Source organism: Geotrypetes seraphini, chromosome 19, assembly GCF_902459505.1.
Source record: "Geotrypetes seraphini chromosome 19, aGeoSer1.1, whole genome shotgun sequence".
In the NCBI taxonomy this organism is placed as follows: Eukaryota; Metazoa; Chordata; class Amphibia; order Gymnophiona; family Dermophiidae; genus Geotrypetes; species Geotrypetes seraphini.
The window spans coordinates 30742783-30754567 of NC_047102.1; the positions used below are offsets into that span (position 1 = coordinate 30742783).

General features: G+C 43.7%; 1 protein-coding gene across 3 annotated transcripts in view; it reads left to right on the forward strand.

Annotated features, from left to right (window-relative positions):
- The window catches only part of IRF7 (interferon regulatory factor 7), a 55954-nt gene extending 47126 nt beyond the window's left edge, over window positions 1–8828 (forward strand). For all 3 annotated transcript variants that reach the window (XM_033928107.1, XM_033928108.1, XM_033928109.1), the window contains 2 exons: window positions 7650–7768; window positions 7856–8828. In XM_033928107.1, coding sequence (XP_033783998.1) covers window positions 7650–7768; window positions 7856–8041 — 305 coding nt within the window. In that variant the 3' untranslated portion in view covers window positions 8042–8828. The remainder of the gene's footprint in view (window positions 1–7649; window positions 7769–7855) is intronic.
- The last annotated feature ends 2957 nt before the right edge of the window (window positions 8829–11785 follow it).

Sequence of the window (11785 nt, forward strand, 5' to 3'; positions counted from 1 at the left end):
TAACCCATTAGATTCAAGGAAGTACACTATCCTTTCTTTCAGCAACACTTCCATTATTTTTCCAACAACTTAAGTGAGGCTCACCGGCCTGTAGTTTCCTGCTTCATCCCTGTGACCACTTTTATGATTAGGGACCACATCCGCTCTCCTCCAATCCCCAGGAATCACTCCCGTTCACTTTCTCCAAGGTCGGGAGAACGAGAGGGCACTCTCTAAAGTTAAAAGGGGATAGATTTCTTACAAACGTAAGGAAGTTCTTCTTCACCCAGAGAGTCGTGGAAAACTGGAACGCTCTTCCGGAGGCTGTTATAGGGGAAAACACCCACCAGGGATTCAAGACAAAGTTAGACAAGTTCCTACTGAACTGGAAGTTACGCAGGTAGGGCTGGTCTCAGTTAGGGCACTTGTCTTTGACCTAGGGGCCGCCGCAGGAGCAGACTGCTGGGCACAATGGACCACTGGTCTGACCCAGCAGTGGCAATTCTTGCATTATGTTATTATGACACTTTCTTCCTTTCCTGAAGTTACAGAAGAGGAAACTGCTCACATTCTCTCCTCCTCCAAACCCACCACCTGTTCCTCTGATCCGATTCCTTTCTGCCTACTCGGATCCATCACTCTCGCTGTGATCCATCCCATCTGTCACATCTTCAACCTTTCGCTCTTCACTGCTACGGTTCCCAATGTCTTCAAACATGCTGTAGTTACCCCCCTCCTTCAAAAGCCCTCGCTAGATCCTATGTCCCCTTTCAACTACCGCACTATCTCCCTCCTCCCCTTCCTAGCTAAACTACTCGAACTTGCTGTTCACCGCCGTTGCCTGGACTCACAATATCCTTGACCTGCTTCAATCGGGATTTTGCCCTCTCCACTCTACGGAAACTGCCCTTGCTAAAGTCTCTAATGACCTATTCCTAGCCAAATCCAATGGACTCTACTCTATCCTCATTCTTCTCAATCTGTCTGCTGCATTTGACACTGTTGATCACCGCCTCCTTCTCGACACGTCTTCGCTGGGAATCCAGGGTTCTGCTCTCTCCTGGTTTTCTTCCTATCTCTCGTCGTACCTTCAAAGCTCTGTCCTGGGCCCTCTCCTCTTTTCCCTATATACCCTCTCTCTTGGTATGCTGATCTCTCATGGTTTTCAATATCACCTCTATGCTGATGACTCCTCTCCACACCGGATATCTCTGTGGGAGTTCATGCCCGAATTTTAGCCTGCCTGTCTGACATTGCTGCTTGGATGTCTCGCCGCCATCTCAAACTGAATATGGCTGAAACTGAACTCCTTATCTTTCCCACCAAACCCACCTCCCCCATCTCGCTGTTTTCTCTGTGGATAACACTATCCTCTTCCCTGTCTCGTTGGCTTGCAACTTTGGGATGATCTTTGACTCCTCTCTCTCCTTCTCTGCTCACAATCAACAGACCGCCAAATCCTGTCGCTTCCTCCTCTATAACATTACCAAAATCAGTCCTCTTCTCTCTGAACACACGACCAAAACCCTTGTCCACCTCATCACCTCGCGCTTAGACTATTGCAATGTACTTCTCTCGGGCCTCCTGTGCGCCTGTCTCACACCTCTTCAATCCATTCAAAATGCTGCTGCACAACTCATATTCTGTGAGAGCCGCTATTCTCATATTACCCCTCTCCTCAAGTCATTTCATTGTCTCCCCGTCCATGTCCAAATACAGTTTAAACTCCTCTTGCTGACCTACAAGTGCATTCGCTCTGAAGCCCCCCGCTATCTCTCCTTACTCATTTTCCCCTATGCTCCCCCCCTATGATCTCCGCTCATATGCCTTTCAGCACTATAGAAATAATAAATAGTAGTAGTAGTAGTAAGGGGGGAAGGGGGTTTATGTATTTGCTCCATAAAACGCACCCTTATTTCCACCCAACTTTTTTGGGGAAGAAAAAGTGTCTTATAGAGCGAAAAATACAGTATATGAAAATGCAGGAATCAGTCCCAGTTGATATTAGATGACAGCAAGAGTCAAGCTAATCTTCCAGTTTTACAGTGTGTGCTACTTGATGACAGAGCAGTGTATCGCTAGCTGTGTGCCATGGCGCTTTAGTGTGCCTCTTGAAATTTCAGGTGTTCGCGAGATGGTGAGGAGAAAGAGAGGTGCCAGCACCAACTGACTGGCAGCTCAGGGCCTGTGTGGAGGGCCTTTGCGTATGCACAGAAGTTGACGTGATGAGACCACACATGCGCGCGATGTCATCGAATCAAAGTTGTGCACTTCCGGGATGCTGCTACATTTAGTGTGCCACAACTTGACAAAGTTTGCGGGGCACTGGCATAGAGACTACACTTATTACCCCACCCCCTTTTTATGAAGCCGCATTGGGCTTTTTTTATTGCTGGCTGTAGCAGTAAAAGCTCCAATGCTCATAGACTTCCTGTGAGCATTAGAGCTAATATTGCTTCTTAAATTTGTGGATGATATTAGTTGGGAGGAGTTGCATTCACCTTAGAAGACAATGGTCATAGATCAGAAAGATGAACTTCAAAAAGGTACTAGGAAAGAGTCCAAAATGTATAAATATAACCTGGGAAATTACTAGCTTGGTAGATTGATGGGAACTCAGCAGCAACCAACTATTACAAAAAATGAGGAATGTGAAGTCATTTTACAAAGCATAGAAAATAGAAATGTCAGGGGCCCCTTTTTCACCCAAGCTGCATCAGGGAATCAGCAACAGTTTTGGTAGCCTCTTTGCCATTGAGAAATTTGAAAAGTGATTTAATGTAACACAGAGGTGGATAATCTCATTTCCATTATAGTGTTTTGCTTTACTCTACAATAGGGAAATATCAAGATTTATTAAAATATTTGGTATTCGGTGGAGCATTTTCCTAAGCACAGCTCAGAACAGGTAACTGTCATGGTTATGCATTTTTGACTGAGGTTTAGTATTTTTGAAAGAAATATTATGTCTGTTTTGATTGAGAGGAAATCTAACTATGAAGGACTGTGATTTTGTTGGTTTTCTGATTTCAATTACCCCAATATTAACTGGATAAACATAACGCCAAGGAGATAAAGTTCCTAGATCTAAAAGAGGACAGCTGGACAAAAATCACCAGACCCTGCAAAGTCAACTTCACTGTTCCATCTTCTGTTGAACTGAAGAACTAATTTGCAGCCCTAGAGGTAGAAGAACAGGAAAAAGCAGAGCTCAGAAATTTCAAAGCTGCTGGGGCAGTAGCCAATTAGAGGCAAAAGATAGTGGTGGTCGGTGCTTCCCTTCTGAGAGCTACAGAGGCACCCATCTGCCAACCAGACATAATGTCAAGAGAGGTGTACTGTCTGCCTGGTTCAAAGCTTCAAGATGTAACATAATGTTTGCTGAGACTCATCAAGCCGAAAGGCAGTTATCCTATGCTGCTTATCCATGTTGGTACAAATGATACTGCTAGGCATCCCACTGAACCTATCAAAAGTGACTTTATATATAGCCCTGGGACACAGGCTGAAGCAAATAGGTGCACAGGTGGTGTTCTCGTCGACCCTTCCTGTCTTAGGTAAAGGACAAATGAGAGAAACTTGCATCATGGAGCTGAACGCTTGGCTGTGTGGATGGTACAGATGTCAACATTTTGGATTCTTATTCCATGGAATGATTTTCCTAGACCTGCTCAGCAGGTATCCATCTATCCAAGAAGGGACGGAGAGTCTTCAGTAACAGAAGAGGGCTTTAAACTAAATTTACTGGAGATGAGAATAAAATGTCCTGAGGTAATTAATAACTCTCAGGAATATAAGACATCAAATACCATTATTGAAATGAGACAAAAGGGTGGTAACTGGAAAGCCTTATATACTAGTATGGGTAACAAAATTCCAGATCTAGAAGCTCTAATAGCTGAAGCTGAATTGGATTTAGTGGCAGTCACGAAGACGTGGTTCACAGAGAACCATGATTGGGATGTAGTTATACCTGGCTATAATCTACTCAGGAGGGATAGGGTAGGTAAAGTATGAAAGTAACAGAATTGCAAGATATAGAGGGTAAAGAAGCACTGTGGGTTAATCTGAAAGGAGGGAATCAAAAGAAATGGACAAGGATTTAATCAAAGATATTCACAAGGTAGCTAAGACAGGGGAGTTCTCCGCACATTATCAGTAGCCCGTCTCCCTATGATGAAACCCGAAATAACCTTTTGTAACTGGGCCAATAGAATCTTGGTATAGATCTTGTAATTGGTTCCCAACAAAGAAATGGGTCCATAAGACCCACACTGCTGAGGGTCTTTCCCCGGTTTCAGGATAAGCGTAACCGCTGCCAATCGCCAGGAGTGAGGCAAAGGAGTTATAAGTCCTAACCAATAAAGGCGCAATCCACCTAGGAAAACACTAATAAAACCGGTTCCTATACCTGGGGCCTTTGCATTAAACTAGTCTTTAATAGTCTTCATCACCTCCTGTAGAGTTATAGGATGAGACAGCTCATTAGCCTCTGCTTTAGATATACAAGGAAGAGGTGACCGAGCCAAAAACTCCTGAATAGAGCCCTCATCTGGTAAGGTCTCTGGCACATATAACTCCTGATAAAAACCAATAAATTCCTGTTGGATCTGGGAAATATGCGTAAAGACTTCCCCCGAGGCACCCCTAATCTCACCAATATATTGTTGTTACCATTTCTTGTGCAATTTATGGGCCAGAAGACAACTAGTTCGATCATTAAATCTAAAATATTCTTATCTGTTATCTCAGCTAATTCGAAATCATAAAGTTTTCACTTAGCTTCATGAATCTCTGGATGATGGAGCTGCAAATTTCCCAAATGCTTTCCCTCCTGTTCCCAATTCGCTATTTGTAAACGTTTAGTTTCCTCTCCGTTCTTCACTCGATTAAGGTGAGATTGATAAAAAATAATATTACCCCTCATAACTACCTTAAAGGTTTCCCATAAAGTGAGAGGACCACATCCGGAGTGTCATCAATATCCAAACAGGATTTTAGCTGACTTCCCAGCTGGGTAACATTATCAGGGTCCATCAAAAGAGCCTCAGATAGTCGCCAATGACCCCTCTACCACTAGATCAAGAGTAACAGGTGAATGATCAGACCAGGAGCCCGAGTGGATCTCAGCAGATTCCACCAAACTCAGAGTCCTGCGAGTACCGAGCCAAAAATCAATTTGCAATCCATACAGAATAAAATCACAAACTAAAAGACATACATTAAATAGAATATTGTACAGAGTTACAATAGTCTTTCTGCATAGTCACAATATGAATGCATTCAAACTGTTGAGTACCATCATTCTTCACTTTAATAAACTATTTACCTGTTCAAACCTAATTCAAACCACTGTTGTGTATGTACAGAGTCACGAAGGAGATAGTCCCTACTTGAATGAACTTACAATCTAATCATTCAAGACAGACAAACAGGACGTCAGGGTAGGGGTTACAGTTAGTGGAGGATGGTTAAACTGCTGGCTGGGGTGAATAGGGTTATGAGTTGAAGGCAATCTCGAATAGGTAGATTTTCAGCCTACTTTTGAACAGGGAAGGGGCGTGATGCATGATTCAGATAGTCTATTCCAGGCATACAAAGCAGCAAGATGAAAGGAATGAAGTCTGGAATTGGCAGTAGAGGAGAAGGGTACAGATTGTAGCCACCACCAGGGTCTCTAACCAGAGAGCAGCGCCCCTGGTGGTCACAGCAAAAACTGATCTAGGCGCTACTCAGCAAGGAGTCAGCCCTGCAGGGACCAAAATAAAGTAAAAATTAAACACAAAATTCTGATTGCAAGAAAGTTCTTAATATGGTTTTAAAAGGCCGAATGTGCCAAAGCACCTCAATCAATTCAAGTTCAACAAAATAAAGCAATAGGGAAAATTCCAGCACAACTTTCAGGATTTTTCCTTTCAAACCCAAAAACTTCACTTTTAGCATAAACAGTTCCTTCACTGGATTCTGTAAAGTTCTCTTCCCTAGCCTGCCCAAGGCAGGATGCATGTAAGTTCAGCTCCTAAGTGTATCGGTCCCAAGCTCTTAAACATTCAAAAGAAAAAAAAAAATTATGGAAGCCTCCAGCTGCCACTAAAGCACTGCTGGGGCCGGGAGAATTGCCTTATGTAAAGCTCAATAATCAGCTCCAAAAAATGCCCACCCAGATAGTGGCAAACCTCTCCCTCAAACAACAAATCCCAGCTTCCTTCAAGCTTGGACTGAAAAATGTAAAAATCAAAACACACAGTTTCTTTTCAATTTCTTGTGCAGGTACCAACCAGTGCCCAACCCCCACACTAAGTCCAAACAAACACTTGGGGGTTTTCAAAACTGGGTCCTTAATGCTGCCACTACAAATATCACAGTTCTGGCAGTAAATTGTAAAGAGAAAAAACTCAGCAAAAATAAACAGTAGCCAGTCTTCCTCAAAAGAGTGTCCAAAACACAACCATTCCAAAAGTCCAGCACCGCCTTTAGTACTGCTTAGCAGCTAAACTTACATCCATTAGCTTGGTACTTGTAAATGGTTCCTCTGTAGCCAGCTTCTCCTGCAGCTCCACCGGCTTGCCTTGGACTAGGGCTGCAAACTCTGATGTGGACCCAGCTTCTTCCACTTCCATGTCTAAGGCATTACCCTGGCCTGAGCCTGAAACCTCCTCCTCAGGAGGAGACCTGTCTCTTCTCTCTAACCTCTCCAACAACCTAGTGAAATCTACTGGCTTTTGTTGTGGGGAGCCATGCCCTGCCCTGGCTAAGCTGTGTCTCTCTAGGGCTCCCCCGGTGGACACTAGGAAAACTGCATGGCTTCCTACAAACAGGACCAAGTTTAAAACCTACATTTTTAAGACTACTAAAAGGTATGGAGTGACTGTCCTCCAATTCTGGGTCTGAGAAATCATCAGACTGTTCTATCTGGGACTGTGGTCTAGCCTGCGGAATCCCCTTTTTGGGCTACCTCCCACCTTTCCTAACAGATTTCACTGGGAACACAGCAGGCACGGAGCCTGACTGGTCACAAGATACAAGCAACTTATCTGAGGAACAGAGTTCTCAGGGAGACATATAAGGAGAGACACCAAGGGGCTGCAAAATTAACACTGTATACTAATGATAAGTTTATTCTATATTTTATTGTTACTCGCTTAGTATGCAATAAGCGATTCATCAAATTTAAATAAAACTTGAAACACACTTGTTTACTTTTTCCAAAAATACAAGGACTAGAATAAAGCTACTAAGTAATACATTTAAAACAAATTGGAGAAACTATTTCTTCAGTCAGCATAAATTTCTTGCCGGAGAACATGACAAAAGCTTCTAGCATAACAAGGTTTAAAGAAGGTATGGACAAGTTCCTGGAAGAAAAAGTCCATAAATCATTTTTATGTGTACTTGTAGAATATTGCTTATTCCTGAGAAAAGTATCATAAAATCTGTTTTATTCTTTTGTGGGCATGATGGTCTGTCCCAGTATGGCAATGGACCATTATTCCAGATCCTGCCTGGAGTCATGGAATTGGCTAGATGAGCTTCTGTGGTCCCTTTGAACCTTCAGAAGGAAAAGCCGTGAAAGAACAAGTGGCAGATTTCCTGGGATAAGAGTTTAGCTTTATAAGAGATATTCAGATGGTGCCATGTCTGTGCTAACTCTTTTTTTCCCCTTTCCTTAGAATTAAGGGATTATAAAGCTGGCCGTCAAAAGTCTCCCGATTACACCCTCTACTTGTGCTTTGGACAGTCCTTCTCTGAGCAGAGAGCGAGAATAGAGAGGAAGCTCATCCTGGTGAAGGTACATAACAAAGCATCCTCATCACCTCATTTCAAAGCGAGAAAGTCCTCTTCTTGACTGCTCTTGTCTTCTTTTGTACTTTTCCAGATTGTACCACAATTCTGTGCTCAGGTGCATGATCTGATCCAGAGAGAAGGTGCTTCGTCTCTGAACAGCGAGAGCCTCAGTCTGCAGATCTCTAACAGCAGCAACAACAGCCTATATGAACTCATTGACTCCTGCGACTTAATGGACATAGACTTTTCCCAGTTTGTCGGCCTTCTCTCTCGCTAGGACACTGTGTGTGTTTTGGTGTCTCAGGATGATGGATTAGCTCCTTTCATCATTGGCTTCAAACATTTTTCTTTCAAGTCCAGCTAATCATGAAGCTGTTTTGATCCCTGCTAATGCCAAGGCCACTAATCTCTACTTTGTATTGTATCCAGGTTTAAGGAGGTTCAGCCCAAGCTCAGTGGAGAAATGTTCTTTGTTGTTTTAATTGGTACTTTATTGCAGCGTGAGTTCCAGTCCCGGGACAAGTCCGTTTCTAGGTAGGAGCTGCTACAGGGGGAAAATCTAGAGCCCCTGGGGCATCCTCAGAGTAATATGCTAAAAGAGAGCATAAAGGCCAAAATAGCTCATCCAGTCTGCCCAGTAAGGTATGTAGGGTTATAACTGACATTTCTTACTCTTTGTGACTCTGTGTAGCGCTGCTTGCGTCAATAGAAATAATTAATAGTAGCAATATTTCATGCAGAAGCTGTTGACCAACAAAAAGGACAATCAGATAAAATTAGAGGAACAGGAGAGATCAGGAAATCAGGATGCAGACGAAAAAGATACACCAAAAAATAAGGAACAAAGGAACAGAAAAGATACACCAAAAAATAAGGAAGAAGGGAACAGAAATGAGGGACCGGCAGCCCAAATAGGGGATGGTATGGGGAGCAAAACATATGTAAAACCAGCAGAGAAAAGAAAAGACCAGGACTTAAATTGCTTGTACGCTAATGCAAGGAGCCTAAAGTCCAAAATGGGAGAATTAGAAGCCATAGCCATAAAAGAAAACCTAGACATCATTGGAATCACGGAAACATGGTGGAACGAGGATAACCAATGGGACGTAGTACTGCCAGGGTACAAACTCTATAGAAGAGACAGGACCAACAAGAAGGGTGGAGGAATAGCACTATACATAAAAGACACCATTCCCTCGTCCGGAGTGGATATAGAACCAAAGGCGGAAGGACTGGAGTCATTATGGGTCAAATTACCAGGAAAAGGTGGCCTTGACATAAGATTGGGTCTATACTATCGTCCACCTGGACAAACGGAAGCAAACAACAAAGATCTGGCGGCAGAATTGAGGCGGGAAGGCAACAACAGGAATGTGACAGTAATGGGAGATTTCAACTACCCCGGGATAAACTGGAGTATTGGAAACTCAAACTGTGCGAGGGAAACAGAATTCTTAGAGGCTGTGAGGGACTGCTTTATGGATCAGCTTGTCAAGGAACCAACAAGAGGAGATGCCACTCTTGACCTAATCCTCAATGAATTAGGGGGACCTGCAAAAGAAGTGGAAGTAGTAGGACCACTAGGAAACAGTGATCACAACATGATCCAGTACAAATTAGGAGTAAGTACAACAAAAGGGAAAAGAACCACAGTGACAACGCTCAACTTCAAGAAAGGGAACTATGATACTATGAGAGCAATGGTAAGAAAAAAACTTAGAAACAGCTCAAGGAAAACAGAAACTGTAGAGCAAGCCTGGTCTCTATTCAAGGGCACAGTGCAAGAAGCACAACATATGTACATCCCCATATTTAGAAAAGGGTGCAAAAAAAACCGAACAAAAGACCCCGCATGGATAAACAATGAGGTGAAGAAAGCGATAGGAGACAAAAAAAAAAAATCATTCCGGAAATGGAAAAAGGACCAGACTGGGGAAAACTGGGATGAACACAGGAAAGGCCAAAGAGAATGTCACCAAGTGGTTAGGAGAGCGAAAAGAGAATACAAAGAGAGACTGGCCAGGGAGGCAAAAAACTTCAAATCATTCTTCAGATATGTTAAGGGGAAGAAACCGGCGAGGGAGGAAGTAGGACCGTTGGATGATGGAGATAAAAAGGGAGTGATAAAGGAGCAAAAAGAGGTAGCTGACAGGTTAAACAAATTCTTCTCGTCAGTCTTCACAAGCGAGGACACATCCAATGTACCGGAACCCGACGTGATCTTCCATGGTGATCAAGAAGAAAAACTGTCGGCAATAGAGGTGAGCCATGAGGATGTCCTCCAACAGATAGATAGATTGAAAAGCGACAAATCACCAGGCCCAGACGGAATCCACCCTAGGGTACTAAAAGAACTAAGAAATGAGATAGCGGAAATACTCCAACGTGTTTGCAACCTATCCTTGAAAACTGGAGAGATACCGGAGGACTGGAAGATAGCAAATGTTACACCTATCTTTAAAAAGGGGTCAAGGGGAGACCCGGGAAACTATAGGCCGGTAAGTTTGACATCGGTTCCAGGCAAGATGGTAGAAGCACTGATAAAGGACAGCATCTGTGAGCACATTGAAAAAAATGGGCTGATGAAAGCGAGCCAACATGGCTTCTGCAAGGGAAGATCGTGCCAAACAAACTTACTGCACTTCTTCGAGGGGGTAAACAGCCATTTGGACAAAGGGGAACCTGTAGACATCATCTACCTTGACTTCCAAAAGGCCTTTGACAAGGTACCCCATGAGCGGTTACTTAGGAAGCTGTGGAACCACGGGGTGGAAGGGGACGTACACAGATGGGTCAAACACTGGTTGGCAGGCAGGAGACAGAGGGTTGGAGTGAAGGGTCACTACTCGGGCTGGAGAAAAGTCACGAGTGGAGTTCCGCAGGGGTCTGTACTTGGACCGCTGCTGTTCAATGTATTTATTAATGACCTGGAAACGGGGACGAAATGTGAAGTTATAAAATTTGCGGATGACACTAAACTCTGTAGAAGGGTCAGAACTACGGAAGAGTGTGAGGACCTACAAAGAGACCTAAGCAAACTGGAGGAGTGGGCAAATAAATGGCAGATGAAATTCAATGTAGGGAAATGCAAGGTCATGCATATAGGGAGAAAGAACCCGATGTTCAGCTACCAAATGGGGGGATTAGTATTAGAGGGAAGTAACCTTGAAAGAGATTTGGGTGTACTGGTGGATACAACAATGAAGTCAACGGCGCAATGCGCAGCAGCCGCAAAGAAGGCGAACAGAATGTTGGGTATTATTAAAAATGGTATTACGACCAGAACAAAAGAAGTCATCCTGCCGTTGTATCGGGCAATGGTGCGCCCACACCTGGAGTACTGTGTTCAGTATTGGTCACCGCATCTTAAGAAGGATATGGCAATACTTGAGAGGGTCCAGAGGAGAGCGACACGAATGACTAAGGGCATGGAAAACCTTTCATACACTGAAAGATTGGAGAAGCTGGAGCTCTTCTCCCTGGAAAAGCGGAGACTCAGAGGAGACATGATAGAGACCTACAAGATCATGAAGGGCATAGAGAAAGTGGAGAGAGACAGATTCTTCAAACTTTCAAAACATAAAAGAACAAGAGGGCATTCGGAAAAATTAGAAGGGGATAGATTCAAAACAAATGCTAGGAAGTTTTTCTTTACTCAGCGGGTGGTGGACACCTGGAATGCGCTTCCAGAGGATGTAATAGGGCAGAGTACGGTACTGGGGTTTAAGAAAGGATTGGACAATTTCCTGTTGGAAAAGGGGATAGAGGGGTATAGATAGAGGATTATTACGCAGGTTCTGGACCTGTTGGGCCGCCGCGTGAGCGGACTGCTGGGCACGATGGACCTCAGGTCTGACCCGGCAGAGGCATTGCTTATGTGCTTATATGCAGGCCTTTGTATTTATTGTTGTAAAAGCCACTCTATGGCAGGTGTAGGTCCAATGATTGCCGGGCTCCTGGTATATGAGCTTTGGCTAAGTACTGTTGCTTCTATAGTTAATATGAAATAGGGGAAAACTCC